The sequence below is a fragment of the Dermacentor silvarum genome, chromosome 8 (genome assembly GCF_013339745.2).
Source record: "Dermacentor silvarum isolate Dsil-2018 chromosome 8, BIME_Dsil_1.4, whole genome shotgun sequence".
Taxonomy (NCBI): Eukaryota; Metazoa; Arthropoda; class Arachnida; order Ixodida; family Ixodidae; genus Dermacentor; species Dermacentor silvarum.
The window spans coordinates 3,745,017-3,768,839 of record NC_051161.1 but is presented as its reverse complement, the minus strand read 5'-3'; the positions used below and the strand labels follow the sequence as shown (position 1 = coordinate 3,768,839).

At 48.2% G+C, this 23,823-nt stretch overlaps 1 protein-coding gene across 1 annotated transcript in view; it reads right to left on the bottom strand.

Annotated features, from left to right (window-relative positions):
• Positions 1-23,823, bottom strand: part of LOC119461920 (cell division cycle 5-like protein) — a 137,334-nt gene that overhangs the window by 66,623 nt on the left and 46,888 nt on the right. Inside the window, 1 exon segment of the mRNA XM_037723286.2 lies at positions 21,166-21,346. Coding sequence (XP_037579214.2) covers positions 21,166-21,346 — 181 coding nt within the window.

Sequence of the window (23,823 nt, the reverse complement as noted above, 5' to 3'; positions counted from 1 at the left end):
GCCATTTTTTATCACTTAGTATCTAGGTCCAATTATTTATCGATGAGTATTTTCCCACAATGAAAGGTGAGATTACTCTTGTTCCATCCTGATAAAAGATTCGTCATAGTGACATAATCGTCCGAGAGCTATATAAGCAGTGCATCTCTTTGAATGAAGCAGTTCTTCACCCCCTATTGTATTGGTCTGCATTTTCTCCGTTCACAGCAGTACAACTCTGATAAGTTTTTGAGTTTGCTCACTGTGTATTACATGAACGACAGAGTGAACCTTTGTTTAGGGCAGGAAACTCAAAAGTTAATTCGGTGAATCCTCTTCTGAGTATGCGATCAGGGATCAGCTACAAGGCTTGATGAGTACTTGCAGCTGCCAACTTGAATGCATTCACTCCCCGCTGCCGGTGCTTTTCATAATAGCATCATCCCACTGAGGGTGACACTATCAGTCGGAGGGGTTGAGTGGATGCAAAAGCATCGCTAGATGGGTGTGACCTTCGCCACATCCATCTTTGTGCCGTGCGCCCTGCACAGCACTTGCTCTCGGTTTTGTTTTTGGCCGCTTGAGGAAGAGGAAGCAGGTGATTTTTCGTGTGTTCGTTAAAGAAATGGAACAAGAGCAATATCGGTTGGTGATTTGATTCTTGTTTTTGGAAGGGAAATCGCGCAGCGAAATCAAAGAGCGACTGGATGCCGTCTACGGTGAGTCTTCTCCTTCGATGGCAACCGTCAAAAATTGGTTCAACGAGTTTAAACGTGGTCGCACGTCGGTTTTTGATGAGCCTCGCCCAGGGGCCCCCGCAAACGGCTACCACGGCCGATAATGTGGCAAAAATCCACGACCTCGTATTGGCAGACCGCCGACTGAAGGTGCGCGAGATAGCTGAGACAGTAGGCATCTCAAAAGACCACGTGGGTTATATCCTGCATGAAATTTTGGGCATGAGAAAGCTGTCGGCGCGATGGGTGCCGCGTTTGCTCACTCCGGACAACAAGCGCGTCCGTGCGACCACTTCAGAGCAGTGTTTGAAGCTGTTTAAGCGTAATCCGAAGGAGTTCCTGCGTCGTTTTGTGACCGTCGACGAAACATGGATCCACTGGTACACACCAGAGACCAAAGAACAGTCGAAACAGTGGACTGCACCCGGAGAACCTGCTCCGAAGAAGGCGAAGACTGTCGCATCGGCCGGAAAGGTGATGGCCACCATTTTCTGGGATTCTCAAGGTGTGATCGTCGTCAACTACCTTGAGAAGGGCAAAACGGTGACAGGACCCTACTACGCCGAATTACTTGGCTGATTCGACGCCGAATTGCGGAAAAAAAAAAAAAAAAAAAACGGCCACATTTGGTGAAGAAAAAGGTGCTCTTCCACCATGACAACGCGCCAGCTCACTACCTGCGCCGTCGCCACGGCCAAGTTGGTCGAACTGGGCTACGAAGTGGTGCCCCATCCAGCGTATTCTCCAGATTTGGCCCCAAGTGATTTCTTCTTGTTTCCCAACTTGAAAAAGTCACTCGCCAGACAAAAATTTCAGTCGAATGAAGAAGTTATCGCCGCCACAGAAGCCTACTTTGCAGCTCAGGAGAAAACATATTTTTCTGATGGGATCAAGAAGTAGGAGGATCGCTGGGTCAAGTGTATATAGTTGAAAGGGGACTATGTTGAGAAATAAATCGACACCATTGCAAAATTTTCGTTTTTCTTTTGAAGGCTAAGTACTTATCGGACCGGACCGCCTTCGTAACAATCAGCAGCAGATGCATTGTAAACTTTTGTATCTGTTCTATGCCAAAATAAGTCACTTAGTACAACAATGCTCCTATGCCATGTTATTGGTTATAACAATTAAATTTGCCTGCTGGGTGTGTGGTCCAAAAGAAAAAAACAATGCAACATCCTTTAAAAAAAGTAGTGCAAATCCCATGCACAGTCGGAATCTATATGATGCAAAGCGTTTTGCAGATGCCTGGCTATCGAGCATTGTTTGTGATTCTGCAAAACGATGCCAGGTGGACCAATGTGTTCCCGCAAATTGAGTAGTTGTGTGTGTGACAGCGGCATGACAACCACGTTGCAAACCAGGGGTTCTCAACTATGTTGGTCCCAGGGAACCCTGCTACGCTTCAAGTGCCCACCGGTGGTGGTGGAAAGGCTATTTTGATGGCAATGTGCAACCCACGTGGTGAAAACTGGGTGCAATCATCATGAGCCAGGACAAGACAGCAGTGCAACCAAATCATGCCGAGAAAGAATGACAGTTTCCTGTGCATGTCGCACGGGCTGACTTATAACCATTAATCACACGTGGTCTTAGGATTGGTGCCGACTCTACTGTACTGTAAAACCTCGATAATAGGAATTTAACGAGACCAAAAAAAAATGTCCTAATTAACCAAATGTGGAATTATCGAGGGTACAAAGAAAACAATAAACAAATGTCAACACGCTTTTATTTACTGATTGAATCGGCAAATCCTGTTTCTATTTTGCACAATAGCAGTGCGGAAGCTGCAATTCTCGTCATCTCGTGACTGATTAGTGCTCGCAGCAGCGAAGGCCTCGCGACTTCCTTCGCAGCGCGGCCGCGGCACGTGTCTTTATCTGAGACACCCTTTTCACTACCGCACGCACATCCCAATTATTTTTTCGCCAGTGAGCTGGTCGCCAACAAATCGTTCGTCCATCTCGATATAGACGGTGCTCTTCATCCTTGACACCTCTGCACCGAGTCAAAGCGAAACTACTGTTTGCCGCAACCACTGCCGATATCGACGCGATCATGGATGGTGACCTTGCAGTTCTGAAGACAGGTGGCTGAGCATGCACTAAGACAAAATGAAACTACCGTTCACTGCAACAACTGCGGACAAAACCATGGTGACTATCGACGTGATCATGGATGGCGACTATGCATTTTGAAGGCACATGGCTAACGCATGCGCCTAGTCAAAATGAAACTACTGTTTGCTGTAACTGCTGCGGACGAAACTGTGGTGGCTGTTGACGCGATCATGGATGGCAATTACGCAGTTATGAAGACACATTGCCAGTCACTAACACAGTGTTATGCGCAGTGATAAACGCAAGAACAAAGACTTTACAGGCACAATTAGGCACAATGCGTTCCGGCGTTATTGTCATTCGTGTATCATTTACGATTGCCGCTGATTGGCGATGCAGACTCCGCCTCTTCGTTTCAGTTGGATGCTAATGCCATTCTTACTCTTTTGTGTCGCACATTTGCGGTGCTCCATGCTCGCCAAGCTACAGTAGCAGAACCAACTGTCTTGCACTGTTCTGCGCATTAAAAAAAAAAATCATCTACCTATCTAGAAACAGGAGAAATGCGCATGGGTAATTTATGGACCTCCGAGATTTAAGTGAAAGAGCTTAGGCACGCTGCGCGTTTTTGGTGGGCTGGCTACAAGCTGCTGGTGGATTTATTGTCCAGCTCGTGCGCTTCTGTTATGCATTATGTGCATTTTGACACTCGGGCATGGGTAATAGAGGTTCGTTGAATCGAGCACACCTCGTGTTCGCAATTTGCGACATGGCGAGCGTGGAACTAGGGAATATTTATCAGTGGCTCGTGGAACCCTGAAGAGGGGCCTGTGGAACCCCTGGGTTTCGCAGGCCCCTCTGAGAACCCATGTTGTAGACAATCGTATAACAGCAATGGCACAATTTCTACGCCGGCCGTTAGACGCGAGCCTACGACATGGCGATTGTTGGGTTCTACATAGGTAGTGGACAACATAAGTGAGAGAAGCACGGATTGTGAAGTCAACAGATACTACTTGTTACACACTTCTATGTACATATGGCTATTTCATGTGGTGTATGTTAAAACGACAATGGTATTTGTACTTTGGCGAAGAAATGTAAAACTTGATTAACTTGGGTGATCATTAAGTCCGTATAATGTCGTGCAGTTTCTATGTAGTGTAAGCAGCTACGAGGAAATTACTGTAAATACTCGAGTAATGAATGCACTTGCATAAGAAACGCACCCCCAACTTTGCTCCTGAAAATCTGGATTTTTGTTGTCCCCCGCATAATAATTGTACCCCCCCCCAACTTTGCTACTGTATATAGTCCTCCGATTGAACCCGCTGCTGTAGTTTTTTGGAGAGAGTAGAATCTTTTTGTCTCGCATATGTGTTTAAAGCAAGAGCACTTAATCTCGATGCCTGTTGCTGTGTTGGAAATAATATTGATGCCACGTGAGAAACGCTGATATCACGTAAACAAAATTCTGCAGCTAACTTTTGTAGGCTGCACACCCATGCCAGTGGCAAACATGCCGTGGCGGCACACCGGCAGGGGCGGTGGGTTTGATCACTGAGGCCCGGATTCTGAAACACTCCTTTCCTTACTAAGGACATCTCACACACTGTAAGGCGACCTGGCGTCAATTCTGGAACGTCCCTTATAAAGGGGCTCTAAGTTAGGGCCTCCTTGGTGCTCCCTCGCGCTTAGGTAGCCGGTATGCTACCTTCATGCATCCTAACCGTGCTTCTCTGCAGGACGTGGTACGCTCGGCTTGGATAGGTGCTGTGCGCGGCCAAGGCCGCAGGTAGCCAGCCGCCGTGTATCGACGTCCAGTTTGGTTTCGCAGACCGTGCTTTGTGCCATTTTTGTGATTCTGTGAAAAGCGAGTGGCGAGAATGACTACCTTGACATTTTTATCCGAAGACGATAGCTTCGAAAGCTATGCAAGGTTTCTTCGACGTGCAAATGAACTTCTTTACGGGACTGTGTACAAGCCTCCGCCGTTGACTCCAGTCCGGCATATGATTAACAGGCAGAATCCACTGGAATACTGCAACGAAGTGGAGTCGCTGTCAAATGCGTTTGGCACTCACACCACCACACGCGGCGCCTCGACTCGAGCGAGCCTGTCGTCTAGCGGTTCAAGCGGTGGTCCGCCGCCTGAAATACGCACGTTACGATCTATATGTGCAAACTTTCAGGGGAAAGACGTTTTTTTTTAGGGGAAACAAAGACAAAAACATTCCTGTAGCCATGACGTCTCTGGTCTGCTGCGCCTTTGCTTTTTTCAGTTTTTGTTTCAGGTTATCCCACAGTTTTTTTAGTTGTTTCACTTAGCGTTGGCCACGTACGGCATGCTATTATATTCTGTGCACAGCCCCTCCCAAGCTTTCGTCTTCGCGTTCAGCGACACAGCGTCTGTTTTTTATGTTCAATCACATTGCTGTACCTGTCTGTAAGTTCTGTGAACAAGTCCTTTTCTTCCTTCGTGAAATAAGTTTTGCCCAGCATGGTAATACATACACACACATGCACGAAACAAAACGTAGGCAAAAATTAAAAAAAGAAAAAGAAAGCGACGCCTGACCAACCGAACTGTCAGATGCTGCCAGGGTTGCTAGAGTGAGTTTGCTTTCCTGCCATGTGTATCATTTTTGAACTATTTTTACGTGAATAACCAAAGAAATGAAATTTATGCCCTGATATAGAAGTAGAAATGCAATTCTCACAGCATTGGCAGTTTGCTTTGGCAATTCGTTACAAATATTTCACATTTTTTGTAAGTAATCTCGAAAGCAGAAGCCTGTAACGGTCCACTTTCTATGGTGAGGCACTCCTTCTGCAGGGAAGGTGAAAGGAAGCTTTTAGAATTTGCGATGGCCTTTTGAGGGCACCTAACGTTTAGGTAGCATGAAGGACTCCTTGCGCAACGTAGGGAAACAGTCCAAGGTTAGGAGCATTTCAGAACCCGGGCCCGAGATGCTGACGGCAAACATGAGCTAAGAACAGGCTGCATGTTATCACGGTCGCTTGGGACCTATTGGAAAGAGCAACTGCGATAACGCTCAGCCTGTTCTTACCGCATACTTGCCGCCAGTGCCGGCGCAAAGACACCTTGCAGACTCGAGAGAGAAAGAAACCGCAACTAGCTCTCTGCAACAGTTACTTAATGCAGTTCACAGACTAACGTACTAGGAGCGTGCGCGATGCGCAGCCACATGGCACAACCAAGTGCGGCACACAGGAGTCCAAGTGAAGAAGGGGAGGCCAGCACTTGGTTGGCATAGTGAGCACAGTCGAGCGTAGTTTCGAATTCATGTGTCTGTTGCTTGCTTTTCTGCCTGTCTTTGGCTTCGCTGTGTGCAATGGGTCCTAAGTTGAGTTACACCACTGCTGCGGGACAGAGTTAATCTGCTCACAAAACGGAAATGCTGATCAAACAACGATAAACTTGGATATGCCGATGAGCAGGACAGTCAAGTAAAGAGATGCACCCAGCATGGTTGTCAAAATGACAGGCGCCGAAAAGCAGCGCTTCTACATGATGCTTTCAATAATGGCAGACGGCCAAAAGCGGCTGCGAGACAAGCTGTTGTGGATACACGATGTGGATGAAGAGGCCAGTGACCTGGACAACAGGTATGGTGGTTTCGCTGCGGAGTGAAGTGCAATAAAAATGTCGTTACAGTTTTGTGTATTTTTACTGCAAACTAAGTTATCTAATGCATTTCTCAAATCATTTCCTGTCTGACTTTTCAACTTTTGCTGTTTTGGAAAAGCTCCCATGAAATTCACCCCGTATAACAAAAGCAGCCCCCAACTTTGCTTCAGTTTTTTGGGAAAAGAAAAGTGCGCCGATTACGTGAGTATATACGTTACTGGGCAAAGTGGACTAGCCCTGTCTTATAGCCCTGTCTAACAAGGCGCCTAAAAGCGCAAGCAGTCACAAGGAAAGACGACAACAAAGTGGCATGAGGTGCACACGCCGAATGTTCCAAAGAGCTGTCTGGCTGAAGAGCTGCAATGCAAGAAGCACGCGTGCAATCGTGGCAAAATGGTCAGAGCACTTGGCTGCAGTGCTCAACGGCAAAGGTTCAATTCCCACATTGCTCACACATTTCATTTTTCTTAAAGCGCATAAAAATATTTGGTGGAGCCCATCTCTAGATGACTGTTGAAGGTAATGCATTTAGCATTGAATCAATATAGCGACACAATGCATTGGGACCGTCGAAATGAGTTACATTTAAATCTGGATATAACAAAATTGACAAATTCCCGAAAAACTTCGTTACAAAGAGGATTTCGTTATATGCAGTTACGGCACGAAAATTCGAAAAAGAAACGCTTACCGTATTTACTCGATTCTAACGCGCACCCGTTTTCCGTTTTCGTCGAAGCACTCAACCTTGGAATGTCACACCAGGTACTGGATGCGTGGACACTATGTCGTTTCGCACAAGCGCAAGGCATCGGAAACGAAGAGCGAGCGTCACGATGGCGTCATAGCGTCGTATAGTGTTACAGTAGAACCCCGCTGTTACGTTCCCGGGTGCTGCGTTTTCCCGGCTGTTACGTTGTTTTCGGCTGGTCCTGGCACAGCTCCCATAGAACCCAATGCATTGGTAACCCCGCTGTTGTGTCACAACTGTGGGACCGTTCCCGCATCATACGTTGCGAACTGCCACCCCGCGCCGGCCCGAGCGGCCATTTCGACTTTTCATGTCGCTTGGCTTGGTGGCTTGACGATGGCATTGGCTGCCCAAAGTGCCGGGGGCGACAACTATGACGTATCTTCAGTTTCCGCAACAAAAGTAGGGCCCTTGAGATCCGTATTTGCTATCTAAAGATGGTGTCTATGACGCGTTGTGGCCCTAAAATTGGTATTGGCTCATAGATGTTCAGTATAAAGTCCAAGGGCGATAACTGAAGTCGCCGTGCGCCGTATGTGCGAGTGAAAAAGTGCGTGGGGAGCCAACGACCGCGCCTAAATCTCGTGCGCGCAAGAAAGAAAAGCAGGGAGGAGGCGCGCCTTTTTCCGTTTCGCTCGAGGCACCGGCGAGGGAGCGAGGGGGGTGCAGGGGCGTAGCCGGGAGGGGGGGGGGGGGGGGGGCGGCTGAAGCCCCCTCGAATTTTCTCGTGCCGGCATGCACCGCCAACCAAAACTACCACCGACGCCGGGAATCCTTCTGGATTCTGTCTACAATCTTTTTCACGCTCGAACAGACAATTCGGCACGACCATTCCGAACTCAGGCTGGATTTCGTGGCAACGCCCTTGCAACGGGAGTCACGTAACGCAAGGAGCCCCTTCCGAGCACAAACTTTCAAGGGCTTGTTGATAGCAAGCGGGCGCGTTGCGGCATCTCGCAGCGGCCACAGAATCTACGGAGCGCATGGATTTTTATTACGAAACTTTATGGGTATAAAGTTCTCATAAACTTTTGACGCGAAAGGTGCACTGACATTTCCAAAGGCGTGCTTTAAAAGATTTTCAATTTTGACCAAGCCGTTCCAGAAATGAAAGCACGCACTCCCAATCTTCCACACACACGAAAATACTAAATATCACCGTGACTGTGAGCTAGCAGCTGATAATTTTCTCCAAACATTTTCACGAAGCGTGCCCAATGTGACTGATCAGCTGGACCAGGGCAGGCAAAGTAAAATATGAGAAAACAGAAGTAAATAGCCTATTATTGAGGATATTCTTCTTGCGGGCGACAAGGTCTGGCTCTCCGTGGCTACAGGGACAGTGGCCCTATGGATTTAAGCATAGCCCCCGCTGAAAATAGATATTTTCAGAGCGCTTCTTCGCATGCGAGCTGATTGTGGAGATACATATCTGAGGAACCATTTGGAAAGTTGCCCCAGTAATGCCTCGTATTTAAGCCCAGATGCACAAAACCAAATTATAGAAATTTGTGGTGAAATTATCAAAGAAAGCCTAGTTGCAAAAGCAGGCTGCTTCTCCATACTTCCTGACGAAACGACGGACATCGCTGGAATCGAACAGCCCACTGTTTGTGCAAGGTACCTAAGCAAGGATGCTAACGACATCGAGGGAGTGTTTTAGGTTTTAGCACCGGAATAGATGCCCTCTCTCATTGCGACTGCAGGTTCTATGTAAATGTGTACAAGCTGCTGCAGATTCTAGTTACCCTTCCAGTGACCACTGCCAGCGCAGAGAGAATATTTTTTTAACAAGAGTTTACTAAAAAACTACTTGCGCTCTGCAATGTATGTGGAACGCATGGTTAGGCTGGCGCTTATACACCCACAGAGACGCCGGTATCAACGTGTCCGAAGTCATTGACCGTTTCGCTCAACTTCCCCGCCGAGAGAAGTTTGTCTTTCAGATAGCGAAGCAGCAAAATTCAATGCAAGTAAAAAGCTCTGTTCCTTCAGGTCCATAAGCTTGTAATTATGAAAACGTATGACTGTTCGTTAGCTTTTAAAACCGCAGACATTTTAGCCGTTTATTCTAGTAGTTAGCATCGTGATCAAAATTATCATGCGAATACGAAAATTACGAGGACATCAATAACCAATTTTGACCGACCTTGCTCATTGAAAGCCTGGCCCACACGGCGTTTCCCAACAAACACACTCGTATATTGGTAGTTCAACTTGCCGCATCATCTGTGGCTTTCGTTTGTCCTTTTCTTTCCTTTTTAGCGACCTGCTTTTATTTCTTTTTTGAAACGAAGCAATACCCTCCTTTAATTTTGGCTGCAGAATACCGTATATACTCGTGTAAGGGCCGCACCCCTACTTTGAAAGGAGAAATTTCAAAAAAAAAAAAAAATAAAGTTCGAAATGTCCCGCCAGAACGGTGTAGTTAGTTCAATCGAAGCTAGATGGCGCTGCCAGTTTTCCGCTTCCGCCGGTCAAGCCGTTGAGCTGGTTGAGCCAATAACTCCTAGGAGGCGTTGGTTAAGCATTGGCGTACGGCGCCATGATTGCTTTGTGTGGTGCATCATTTGCATCGTGTCGCCGGCGAACTGGTGTCACTCCGTCAGTAGTAGTGAGCCCTGTTTGAGCCAGCGCAGGTGACGGAAGATGGGCCTGCATTTGAGATCGTTCACTTCTTCATTTAAACTGCAAGCGACTGAATATGCCGAGGAGCACGGCAAGCGAGAAGCTGGACGCAAGTACGACGTAGATGAGAAACGCGTGCGCTACTGGATAAAGCAGAAAGATGCCCTCGCCGCTACCAACAGGAGCCGAAAGGCGTTTCGCGGCAAGAAGTGCAAATACCCGGAACTCGAAGGCGAACTCGTCAAATATGTCATCGACACTTGAAATGACGGCTACGCTGTATCAACTGACATGGTACGCGTGAAAGCCCTGAACATCGCTCACCACATGGAAATACCCAAGGCACAATTCAAGGCAAGTCGGGGGTGGGCTACGCGGTTTACCGGAACCAGCTCTCTATCCGCCGCAGAACTGAACTGGGCCACTTGACTGACCGCGTCAAGGACCGACTCGCCACGACTCGCACGGACTTGGCCGTTATTCCTGGAGGGCTAACGAGTGTGCTGCAGCCGCTTGACGTTTGCATTAACCGTCCTTTCAAAAAGGAATTTCGCCGATGCTACTCGGAATGGATGGCTGGAGACCATCATGAGAAGACCCCTACGGGACGGCTGAAGCGGGCATCACTCCAACAAGTGTGTGCGTGGATTTTGAGTGCGTGGCGTGCCGTGTCATTGGAAACAGTTGCGAAAAGCTTCAAGGTGACTGGAATTTCGAACAGCATGGACGGTACTGAGGATGATCGTCTCTGGGGGGATGCAGACGCCGAGGCAAGCTCTTCCGAGGGCGAGGACAGCGATAGCGATATGGAATCGTAATAAAAACATTCCTGGCATGTCATTTGTGACTCTCTTGCACACTTCTACTGCTGCGGAAACAGTATAGACCTTTGGCGAGCTGTCGTCGGCCTGATTCGTGTAAGGGCCGCACCAAGCAAAAATTCCGAAAAAAAAAAGTGCGACCCTTACACGAGTATATACGGTAATTGTTGTCGCTGTGCAGGCAGTTAAATTACACATTTTCGTACTGATTTCTGCCTTATTCCTCTATTATTCTACCCATATGGCGCTGTCGCGACCGCAGCATGGCCCAACTACATACCACGATTTCTGCGATCATAGTTTTGGTCTTGCCTAGATCATCTGTCTTTCTGTGCGCAAAGTTTACTATCTGTGACTGCGCAACATGTCTTGTTTGACGCATTATATACAGTGACGTTTGCTTAAATACGTAGATTTATTGGAGACTTAGACGTATATTTAAATACAGTAAAAGCTCGATGATACGAATCTCACGGGGTCACGAAAAATATTCGTATTAGCCGAAATTCGTATCATCGAAACAATTAAAACTACTGTCGAATCTCGATAATTCGAACTCGAAGGGGCCCGAAAATTTGTTCGAATTAAAAGGACGTATTTTTGAAGTATTCGTGCACCATAGCACGATGCACGAACGGTGCGAGTCGTGAAATATCGCGGCGCGCAAGCGCATAGCAAGCACGGGCCACGAAACTGCCCACGCCGGCTAACGGTCGCTTCCCGATAAGGACAGAAAACGAAGCTTCAGGGAGCGAGCGGGCGGCGCCGGCACACGGGTGCGCGCGGAGACCATCGAAGGTGAGGGAGGAGGGCGGCTGGGAAGCGGATTTGGCCGCGTCAACTCCGCCGCTTCGGTGGCTCCCCTCGCCCTCCCTCTCAACTCCCTCGTAGCTCTCTCACCTTCGACTCCGTGCGCACATCTCCGTGCGCGCCCGCCGCCGTGCTGGCGCCAGCTTATTTTAGCCACCCCCTGAAGTTTCGTTTTCTGCCGTTATCGGGAAGCGGGCGTTTGTGGGCGTGGCAGTTTCGTTGGCCCGACTGTGCCTCCGCCGCTGCTTCCCTCTGCGCTGCTGCCGCAGCCTGCAAGGTCAACATGTGACTAGAAAATAGAGGAGAAGGGTTCACTGCCATTTTATCCGCGTGGCTGAGACGTCGGCACTAGTGTGTGCTAGAACACGGTTGTCTAGAACACTCTAGTCGGCACGTACACGCTTGTACCGGCGCGATGCAGAAACGGCGACCTTGCAATTTGAGAGAGGGGGAAATATCCGCCCCGGGTTATTTTTTTCCCCCTTTCCTTCGCGCGTGGCATTGAGGGGTCTCTCCTGAGCTTTTGCTCTACGGCGGTGTCGGAGCAATGCCGGTCGGAGGCGCCGCCGCGTTATTTGGCGCGCTGCTAAGAGCATTGTCGGTGCGCGGTATGTTCAAAATAAGTGTGTTCGAATTAACGAGATTCGACTGTAGCTAAATTAAAGAGTCAGAGGTGAACTCACTCAGGCACATGTACGTAAAAAGCATTTATTTCTTGAAGCATCACCGCTTCAAACTCTTCGCGCCCAGTCGCGGAGTCCGCGCTGTCCAGCGCCACGCCTCCGCACCAAAAGAGAAGGCGAGAAAGCGTGTGACTGCGCGCTGTTCTCTTTCGCGGCCGTCGGTGGGGCGGCGTTTATTCGTATCAACCGACGCAGGCTGAAAATCGATTCGTAACAACCGTTCTATAGCACGTTGCAAAGTAATGGGGCTCGGCCGGGACCACAGAAAAATTCGTATCATCCGGAAATTCGTATTAGCCGTGATCGTATCATCGAGCTTTTACTGTATTTTGTTGCGAGGTTTTGTGTATACAAGCAACAAACTTTGTTTTCAGCGACTCTTTTTTGCCCTTTAGCGAGTTGTAACTTCGCATTTGCATGTTCCATTCTATCTTCGCATTTCTAATGTATATTTTGCAGAACTCCTACTTTTTATTTGTACTCCCTGTTCCGATTATAATCTCGGTGTAATTACAATACACGACCGGTAACAGCTGCTCCTGCGCAATCTATTGCAATAAGGGACAGCATCATTGAGATTTTTTCCTGGCCGTTGCATATGTGCAAAAATGTAAATAAGGTTCTTCAATGACAAAGATTCATCAAAATATTTGTCCTCAACTTATTCATTTCATGGGCTTTATGTTTTTCATATCAGCTGCATGCACTGCTTTGCTGGTTTCGAACTGATATAGTTCTAAAGTTCGTGTGATATTTCCTTACTTATTAAATAGACAAAAAAACGCGGCAGCATTTATATCAGTTATTTCTGTCACAATTTTTGGGACATACAAAATATGTTCTTTTATGAAAAAATGCATATTTTACTTGACAGTGCCGTATATAGCATTCAATAATTCGTTTGCAGCATCTAATATACAATGACATTGGCAAAGCAGGTATTATTCATGTATTTGATCCCTCGACAAATACTATAAGGAGGAGGCCGCGCTGCAACCTCAGCCCCCACCCCCCCGAACAAAATTTCTGGCTACGCCACTGGGGGGCGGAATAGCGGGCGGCATTGTACTGTACTCTGGCATCAACTGCGTACTGCGCGTGGTCGCGCGGGCTGTATCTTGAAAGTGATCTGCGATGGGGCAGAGTCTAGGCAATGTAGGTGCGTCGGCGGCTGGTAGCTTTGTGTGTGCTGTGTGTTCTCGGCGCTCAGTTTGCGTTGAAGCGATAGACAACAGCACGAAGGTGACTTCGCTCGCTTCTGCAGCGGCACTTCCACACGCCGCCAGCGCTTGATAGTGCGTGTCCGCGCTCATCGAGTGTGATGTGTCACAGCGTCTGCCAGCGTGTCAGCAACATCAACTGGAAAAGGATAGTGCCGGCTTGGTGGGCTAGGCCAGCTGCAGCAAGCGGCAGGATCAGGTTTGAATGAAGGGAGGGGTAAGGTCACGCCCGTGGCGGCAAGATCGCCGGGTCGAGGAATGCAGGCCCGCCTCACGTGCACGCACGTACACGTGCGCTCGCTTTGCATTCCGTCGCGATGGAGAAGGTGCTTCCGGTTGCTGCTCGCACAAAAATGACAAAATTTGGGGCGAAATCTCTAGGTTGTCGGCGGGGAAAATTCTTTATTTTGAGGGGGTCTCCCGCTGCCACTTCGTTACGCAGAGGTCTCAAATACACGTGCTTCTGTGGAGTAACGACGGGGAATAGAAAAACTTCGTTATATCCAGGAATTCGTTATATGGAGGTTCGTTATAAGCAAGTTTAACTGTATATATGAGGCGTGTACTGCAGTGGGATTCCTCTTTCACGCTTCCCCAAGAACACTCCACGCCATCTAGCGCCACCACCGTGAAGCCTGCACGTGGCCTCCGAAATGCGTGGCATACCGGTGCGTACGAACGCCGAGAAATGCGTCATGCGGCAACAGGGACTCTTTTGTGCACTTCTTTCTGGACACGCTGCGCCATCTAGCCGAACTTTCGAGAGGTCCGTGCGTGTAGTCTCAAAGACGAAAAGTGTGCTGCACGGTGCCTGCCAACACCGAGAATTGTTCTCTCGCTTGCGGCACACTCAGTGGCATATGTTCAGTGACTCAAGTTGGCGAGAGATTCACTGAAGAGCGGCACACACCCAGTGCACTCATGGCGCAGCTTGCTAAAGCATTGGCATGAAAGGCATTCACTCGAAGGCGGCACACACCCAGTGCATTTGTGGTGCAGCCCGCTAATGCATTGGGTTGCTGTCCTTGAGGAACCCTTGTGACGTGGGTCTGATTCCGCTCAGCATCTGAGAAATTTAAGGAATCTTTTGCGTCACTGTAGAGCGGCACATTCCCAGTGGCACATACCATATTTGTTCGAATATAGGTTTTTTTTTTTCCAGAATTTCTAGCCTCGAAGTCACTACCTGCCTCATGCCTTATACTATGTGAATTCTAAGGCAAAAGCCTTCAATCTCTGTTTCAAGGTCATTGTGAGGTACAGAAAACGTGAGCGAGTGAGCCTCGCGCTCGTGCCACTGCTCGCGTGTTCGTTGTCTTCTTTCACAGCTGGCTCCGACGCCGCTCATCATAAAATGAAGGGGAGGCAGAATTCAGCAATAATGCAACATAGACAACTTTGGGGCTGCAGTAAATAAGAGTCGGTGTGTGGTATCTGGAATTAAGTAATGAGGCCAGCACTAACGTTTCGAAATGCAATTCTGTGCTAGCGTTCCCATACTGCCCCTTGTGCTCAACAACGCTGGATGGCATTGAGGGAAAGGGCAAGAGCGGCGGTGGGGAGAAGGGAAATGTCAGCGGCGCCACAGAACCTTCTGGAAACGGTGGCAGCAGGCTCGTGCTCCTTGCATACGTCGCCGCGTGGGCTCAGAGCTTCATTCCACATCGCTATGGGTCCAACTAGGCTTTCACCTTTACATTCCTACAGTTCTAAGCATTCCCTGTCATTTTTTTTGCCGTAAGATGTGGCTTCACGGCAGCACACGCCATATTGCTGTGAAGCCACACCTAAAGGCAAAATTCGCATATGATATAACCCGCACTCAGCGTGTTAAAGCTGAGTGTGGGTTCAGCTTTCGGAAAGTGTGCGAAGTACCCTAAGAATTCTAACACATAAAAATATGCGAGCTGCTGCATTCACCTGTATGCCGCGACACCTTTGCCACACCCGCCTTTGTGCCTTGCAACCGCCACAGCAAAGCTTCGTAGCAATGCCCCACACACGGTCGGCCTCGCACATCTCTCTCCCATCTTGCTTCCAACTCTGCGACGTCAGCACAGTCGACTTGTTGATATCAGAGGGGTGAAAGAGTAACGGGAGAGGGTGCGCGAGGCCCATAATGCGTAGGGGGATGTGACAAAGGCGTGCTGTGCAGGGCGCGCAGCACAAAGATGGATGTGGCGAAGGTCACACCCATCTAGCGATGCTTTTGCATCCACTCAACCCCTCCGACTGATAGTGTCCCCCTCAGTGGGATGATGCTATTATGAAAAGCACCGGCAGCGAGGAGTGAATGCTTTATCTGCATCTCGCTTCAGCCTGTCTCCGAAACTCGAGATTACACAACCTCCAATAATAAACGCACCGCACCATCTTGGCATGCTCACTCTTTGCACATGCAGGAGATTACCTCTAAAACAGGGCGTGAGGTGCGTATGTGCTCAGCGGTGCTGACAGCCACGGACGCAGACATCCACGCCGACGCCGGATTTTCTGTGACACAGGGCCCTTAACGCTATCGCGTTAAACATTTGTTGTATCGGTCGAGGTGCTGAAAAATTCCACGGAAATCACGAAAAAACTGTTTTCTCAAGCCGCAATACCTCCGGAACGTCGCAACCGAGCGCCACTATCTTTATCTCGTCGGAAAGCGCATTTGTCAGTTTTCAAGTTTGCCGCTTCAGCTATCTCCTCCATATTGAAACAAGCACACAAAAAGCAAATGATTGAAGGTCGTGCCGGAGTCTGCGATTGGCCGCACCCACCACGTGACTCCAGCGAAGTTCGCCATTGGTCCCGCGCTAACATTGCCAGCTCGGCTTTTTGCAGCTCGCGAGCTACTGGGGACGAGGACTTACGGAGTCGCCATCTGTTGGAAGCGCCTCACTTGCATAGTATCAGGGATAACGCGGCACGCTCCTCATTGGTTTGGCTGTCGGCGCTCAATAATAACACCACACAGGAGCCCTCCTGGCCATTTCTGTAAGTACTCTCCAAACGAAGGAAGTTTCTTACTGTCAAAATAATAATCTTGGGCAAACAGAAAGTGCAGAATATGTACGGTGAACGCCCATTGCGCCTGGTCGCTGCAATAAAGTCCCCCGAACCAGCTTCTTGCGTGAAAGGTAGGCAATCGCTGAGAACAGTCTATGTGAAATATGTTTTCATATTGGGCTGTCTGTATCACCAAATGGAGCGTAACAGAATGGAGCGTCAATGCAGTGATCGCACGGGTTCACAGCGACCGAGTACGCGTCTGCATGCGAGCGCGTTTTCGCACCGTGCCGTGAGCTTTAGGCCGCAGCATACATAGAGTTTCTCACTATATTACCTAGAAGGAAAACTGACGCTGCTGAGCTGAGGTATCCATGGGAATGCCGGTATATTGTGACTTCAGATTGGCATTGTTCTCGGAGAGCCAAGAAAGCCTTGAATACGCGCCTGGCTAGCACCGTTCCGTCTGTCACAATGATTCATTTCCTGCTAAAACAGCACGAAAAAAACTGTTTTAGCTTTATTATTACACAAAAACATGTTTTGTTTAATTTTGAGGATTTACTATTGGATGCACAATTTAATGAAACATAAAAAGTATCAGCTGGCCGCTACAGTTGGAGGGCAGACGACAAGATTATCGCTCGCTGTCCATACCTGTTGCATACCTGTCCGGCACTGCGGTACAGAGCAATAGCCTACCATGTTGGACGCCTTCAAAGGCAACCACTACCTATTTAGCGCTTTCAAGTGTTGTCAAGCAGACATCCGAAGCGGGAAAACAACCCCACTGAATCAGAACCGTAGCGCAGGTGGGACTAAACTTTCGTTTTCAGCTCGCTTCGGCGCTTCTGAAGCAGACGACGCGGCCTGTGTCCACGTGATCCCTCATACCTCGTCACGCCGACTGTGGCGACAGCTTTTCCAGCGGTGGAGCTCACCCCCAATGAACAGTTATCACGAGTGTCAAAATGGGCGCTACGCGGACATCACAGAACTGTGGCCGATCCCCTCTGTTTGTGGACGTCTTAGACCCACGGCTCAGCATTCCGAGTACCGGCGACGCGGACTTTGCGCCCAAGCTTACAAGCGGCTAAGCCTTTCAGCACTTGGTGTTTCGGAATTCGCAACCAAGCACATCGCACGTGGACTTCTCGCACCCTCGCCTAAGCATTTCGCGTGTTGGCACCTCGGACCGTGCGACTAAGCACATCGAGCGTCGACTCGAGCCCGCAGCCAGGCATTTCACGCGTCGGCACCTCGAACCGGGCGACATTCACACTTGCGACAGGATGACGTCCCGCGACCGATGGCGAATGGCGACCAGAAAGCTACTCAAGAAGAACAATGTTCACACCGTCAAATGCGACCGACGAGTCGCTAAACCGAAATGACTCGCGATACGCCGTTCACGTCTGCTTGCAATGTCATCACTGCGTAAAATAAGCGTCAGCGTATACGGACGTCCTGTTCCTTCGCATCTGATTTGTTCAGCTGTTCTGTGAATGCGGTCGTGCGACTGAAAAATCGAGCAGCGAGCGACTGGCTCGAAACGGTCGCCTTTCGAGAAAAGCGCCCATTTGCGACTACTTGCGACTAGTCGCTTTGCAACTATACCTGTGCAAGTAAAGTGCACTTTGCGTGAGTGCACTTCAGCGCGCTGAGTGTCACTTTGGTGGCATGCTGCTACATGAGAAAGAAAAGTGTTCTTTCAAATTGATGGCCATGGCGATCGGGAGTCAGACGGGAAAGCATATATTTATTTATATAAAAATGTGTGCAAGAAAACAGTTTACTATTGTTAGAAACAACATTTACAATCCACCTTTACAAGCGCCGGCAACTTGACCAGCAACAGTCAAAACGACTCGATCCGCCAAACAACTGCACAGCATTACCCAGCGTGGTCATGAACAGCCCGAGAGCAAGAGTAGTTTTTTGCTGTTCTTGTTGTTTCTTTGCGGTGTGGCACATTTTATTACCTTGTAACGTTTAGCAATTTAAAACAATGCTATGAAAAATTACTCCCGACTTTTTTTTCAATAATACTTTACTTATTTTTTACTCATTGCTAACGAGGCTACACACTTCGCGGCTTTTCGCTGAACACACTCACCGGCGAGTGCGCTGTGCAGTGATTGTCACTAAGCGTTCCCGTGTAGCAGCCTGCAAATGACACTAGCCACGAAGTGCACTCAGTCAAAGTGCACTTTACTTTGCCCGTGTGGCACGGATATAACTTGGTCGCGCAGGCCTCGCCTAGTCGCAAGTGTGAAGGACCTTAAGCACACCGAGCGTAGACTCGAGCCAGCGGCAAGGCATTTCGCGCGTCGCACCTCGGACCTGCACGACTAAGCACCATCGAGCATCGACTTGAGCCCGCGGCCAGGACATAGCGCGTCGGCACCTCGGACTGCGCGACTACTAAGCACATAGAGCTTAGACTTCTCGTACCTGCGGCTAGGCATTTCGCACATCGGACTCGCGACCAAGCACATCGCGCGCCAACTCTATCATATTGTAACGATATCTCGTAACAATATTTATCATACGACCCCTTCATAAAGAGAACCTCATCATGAGCTCTGTTCACTAGGCCCCTTGGGCTGGCACATACACGTGGCTGCAGAATTGAGGTATCCTACGAAAGTAGAAACTGGAAAGCACCTAGCAGCTGCATATTGATCAGTGGCTCTCTGATCCTAAGTTCCACAGCCATTGTCAAGGGATGATGACTCAGAAGGCTCTGAAGGCTGCTGAGAGCCTTCACTCAATAACCTGGTCGATTCTACCACAAGAAAAGAATGCATCCATGAATGCACTGGGGCCGTATTCTGAAACGTTCGCCTAGGCGAAATCAGCATGCGCGCTGATTGGCTGGTTGAGCAAATTGAATGACGTCGAGCTCAACCACCCAATCAGCTCATCCAATTTTGCTAAAACAGCCAATCGGCGCACGCCTGAAAGCGAAAAAAAGAAATTTCGCCTAGGGCGAACGTTTCAGAATACGGCCCCTGGAGGTGCCATCAATGAGGCAATCTGCAGGTACAACACTGGAACTATATTCATGCCCACGCAAGAGTTCTGCACTTCACTTGGTTTGAAACTCAGGCACCATGCTCTTTATAGAGCAGCAGCAAAGAATGCAGTACACAAAAAGAAAAGGTGGAACGAAGGCACACCAGACAAGAAGCCACATGTCCAAGTAACCCCACATCACAAAACACACCAAAGATAACAAATTTGGTGCCTTTTAGAGAACTGAAGAGACTGTGGAACTTTGAGAGCCGTTTTCTCAAAACTGTATTTTTGCCTTTCTGCTCAGTTTCTGGAGCCGATTTCTTTGTTATCGTTTATCGTTTTTTTTTTTTGTCCCGTTCCTTGGGCTATACAATGATGGTCGTGATAGTGTCCCTTTTTTATCTTCACTTTTTATAAATTTATGATGTAGCTGTTTGTTCACCCCGAAAGTTTGATTGATGCAAAGGCAACATAAAAAATGACACTCGCAAAAATTCGTATTGAGAAAAAAAAAAAGAAAGGCAGGTCAGTCTCGACCTTCAGCACGCATTTAGCTATGCGGTCAATACTCAATGAGCCTTCCATCACGTTTTCTAAGCTCCTCAGGCCGTCCAGAAAGTTCAAGGTAGAAATATGCTGCTCAACAAAATGTTCACAAGGTATCACTCTGAAACTTTTATGGAAGCATCAGGGAGACATTCTAAACATGTGTGCCAATTCATGAAAATACATGAAGAAATAAGGAAGTTGACTTTCAAACCCACATCCCCCTTAAGTTGGTTCGACTGGATTTCTTTTTGTCTAATTAGGATCTTTGGATGTTTGTCTTCTCTGCTTTTTCTTGCAACTCGGTTATAACAATGGGATTTTTCTGGCACTTGAATACTGTTATTACTGGGTTCAACTGTATAGCAAATAATTTAGGGTGCTCGGAAGGCTTGCCAGAATCGTTTTTTTTATAGTTTCAAGGTCCAGGACCTTCATTTAATGCAAGAAATAAAGAGTCGTAAATATCCTGCAAATACTCCTTTAATGTGTGTCAATTCTGCACTATGGACAGTCAGATTTTGCTAACATGGCTGTATTTACTTTGTACAAGGTTGCCTTTGGCAGCAAAGATTTTGTTGCAGCGTTTTGGTGAGAAAATTTGGGTCTTAAAAAGAGATATGCATTCGTCCATTATGTGGGATTTCTGCATAAGGAAACATCAGGTGTTTTGGGATTACCACTGCAATGTTTGTTAGACTCGGACATCTTCGGATGGAAGCCCTTGCAGTTTCATTGCAAGAGTGCCCCTGGTCTCACCTTTGAGATTATTTACTCGTGGGCTTATCTAATGTTTTAAGATACTTGCCAATTGACAGAGTAAAGCACTGCTTGCAACTTTGTGCTGCAAGGCAAGTGCTTCTGCAACTGCCCTTAGTTGGACTCGCCTATGGCAGTCACTTCTATGCCTTGCCTGTTGAGCTTTCCCGAAACCTCCTTGGGGGCAAGGAGTAGCACTGGTAGATGGTGAGAGGCTATGAGGCCAGCTTACCAGGACGTGCAGTGAACAACCAAGAGGCAACTTCTCTGGCAGCATAGACTGTGTGTAGGTTTATTGCCTTGCCAGTTAACGTCAAGGGGGGGGGGGGGGGTTCATTAGCAACTTGGAATAGAGGTTTTGTGAGCAGTCCTGCAGCTGCAGCACCCCTGAACATGAACTACTGCTACAAGGACACGAAGACTGCATTGCAAACAAAAAAGCACCAATGCCAGCCAGTGTGCGCGCTGCAAGCTGGCCATGCAGTGAAGAAGGGGCCTCACCCTCCGTGGTTCCACTGCTAGGTGTCCGAAACGGGGTGACAATAAGGCTGTTGGGCGTTTGTGCTGCACTCCCCTTCTTTGGTGTTGTGGCTCCGCTAAGCTCAGTCTCGTGCAAGGGCGTGTTGAGGCCACCCTTTAGAGGAGTGTCCACATTGGTCAGGGCCATGATGTTCTGCGCCTCCTGCAGCATACAATAGACAAGGAAGCACTACCATCACTCCTTTGTCATTCAAATCCAAATGCTATTCAATATACAGCCCTCTATTCCACTAACCAGATGAATACGTGCAACTCCATACACTCTGCTCTCCCAGCACGATACACACATACAGCGAATGTGCTTGCCTCACCCTAAATTATTGGGCGTTCTAACATCCCTCCATTCACGCTTTTGCGACAGAGAACTTACATTTTTTGATTCTGCCTTTGTTCAAGACTCCATGTGTAAGTATGAATGTAGGTACTAATACTATATGTACACCCCTGTGTGATAAAACAAAGATTCTAAAATAAAAATTAATTAATTAAAAGAGGGCTCCAGGTTTTCACAACATGGTGCAACATTGCAAAAAAAACCTGGTGATTTCGTGGCAGTGCAAATTTCACTTTATGGTGGGGCAGCGTGGTGCGCTGACGTGAACTTGTCCCTCAAGGCAAAAACCGCATAATACCCTCACCGATCATTCTAAGGGCTTCTGATTATTCAATATATTTTCGAAATCCCTGCCGAATCTGAATAATTCGTCAGCTACTCTATATCGCCTTATATTAGTGTGAATACGTAAGTACCTTTTCTCGGGTCCCCCAACTGCATCCTCACCTTATAATTAAATAAATACAGTATTAGTGGCAAGCATTCCGCAGCGGCTTGCAGCCCTTTACCGTAACATTGGCCAGTGACAAATTTTCAAGGCCACAATGCCTAGACAAGCGTTCCTTCATCGGGTGTCGGTGACTAAAGTTACAGTTCGGTGCCGAATCAATGCAGATCTATTCGCAGCAGCCGCAGGGCATTCAGAAAGCTGACAAATCACCTTGCAAACAACATCGAGTACCTGGGATGGCAACAAAATTGTTCATGGCCGCCATCTTTGCGCCACACCTTACAGTGGTCTCTCGTTTCCATTGCCATTTGTAGATGCACATCAGTCTCGTTCTGTAGCTTTGAGCAACCCATCACAAGACTAGCTTTGCATTTATGTGGCAGGCTGGAAAGTGTTTTTTAACTAGTGTGCTCACTGGCAGGTAGTTTATCTTAAATAACTAGATAAATACAGTCGAACCCACTTATAACAATATTCAAGTGGCATAAAAATTCCATTTTAACCGATAATTGTTATAACCTGGTTGCATGAAAAAAAAAAAAATGTGGGCACCTTGCACTAGTGGTGCAAGGCTGGAGTAAACAGCGGAACTGGTGATCGACCAAGCTTCTTCCAGGTTTTACTAGGCTTGGCAAAGTTTTGCTAGGAAATGCTAAGTGCTGCTAGGCACGATATTCCGGATCGGCTCGCTGCCGCCGCGCAGATTCTCGCTTGGCCGTGAGATGCGCTTCAAGATGAGCGGCTTCTTCTTCGGGTGTCCCGATCTTCTTTGATTGTCCTATGTCAAGAGTTCATGTACTCGCCACAGAGTCAACGATAGTTCTGCCGCCGTCGCGGCGGCTCCGAGCTTTATCTCCCTGGTGATGTCACAAGCTGTTGTGAGAAAACTACAATGGTGGCGGGGAGGCTAGTGCCCCTCCCCACCACCTTCCTCCATCTGGCCGCTGATTGTGTTGATTTGTTTACCTGTTTAACTCTGGCTCCTGTGCAATCTGATCGCATGTAAGTTGTGGCTGTCGGCGTTCAAGAATGGCACTGCTAAAAACCTTGTTCATTCGGATTTCACAGGACCGAAAAAATGTTCGAATTAACCGAATGTTGAATTATCGAGGGACAAGAAAACAATAAATAAATGCTTTCTATGTCAACACGCTTTTATTTACTGAATGAATCAGCAGAATCCTGTTTCTATTTCGCACATAAGTAGTGCGGAAGCTGCAATTCTCGTCATCTCGTGACTGACTAAGGCTCATTCACACTAGGCCGACACAGACACTGATTTTGGTCTGCCGACTGTTGGCGACAGTATAGTTTACAAGACGGAAAACGCTGTGGCCAACAGTTTAAAGTTAGGAAAACGCTGTTGCCAACAGTCGGCAGACCAAAATCGGTGTCGTGTCTGCCTAATGCACGGAGGAAGATTATTAGGAGTAGAAACTCCCGTCAGCGCGGACGACCAAATAACGTCACATTAGTATGCGCGAACATGGGCACATGCAGTGGCGGCGCCTTGCGGCACGTCATACAAGCAGCAGCAAAAAAAATCAGAAGCCCGAGCGGGCTTCTTGGTTGCGTTCTGTTCAGCGGCCCCCGTGTCTTCCGCTCAAAGACGACGACAAGCAGACGACATGAGCGTTCACTTCAGCGGGCAAGCCGTAAGGTTGTATTTCTGGGCCTTTAAGTCAAACAGCAACTGTTCTAGTCGGTGTCTGTTCGAGGGCCATAATATTAACAGTGCTGCTACGTGCATTGTGCCCTTCTTCGGAATTTGCTAGCCTAAGATGGGATGCAGGTGGGACGCGTGAGTGCCCTCAGCCAATGAAAGGAGATGAAA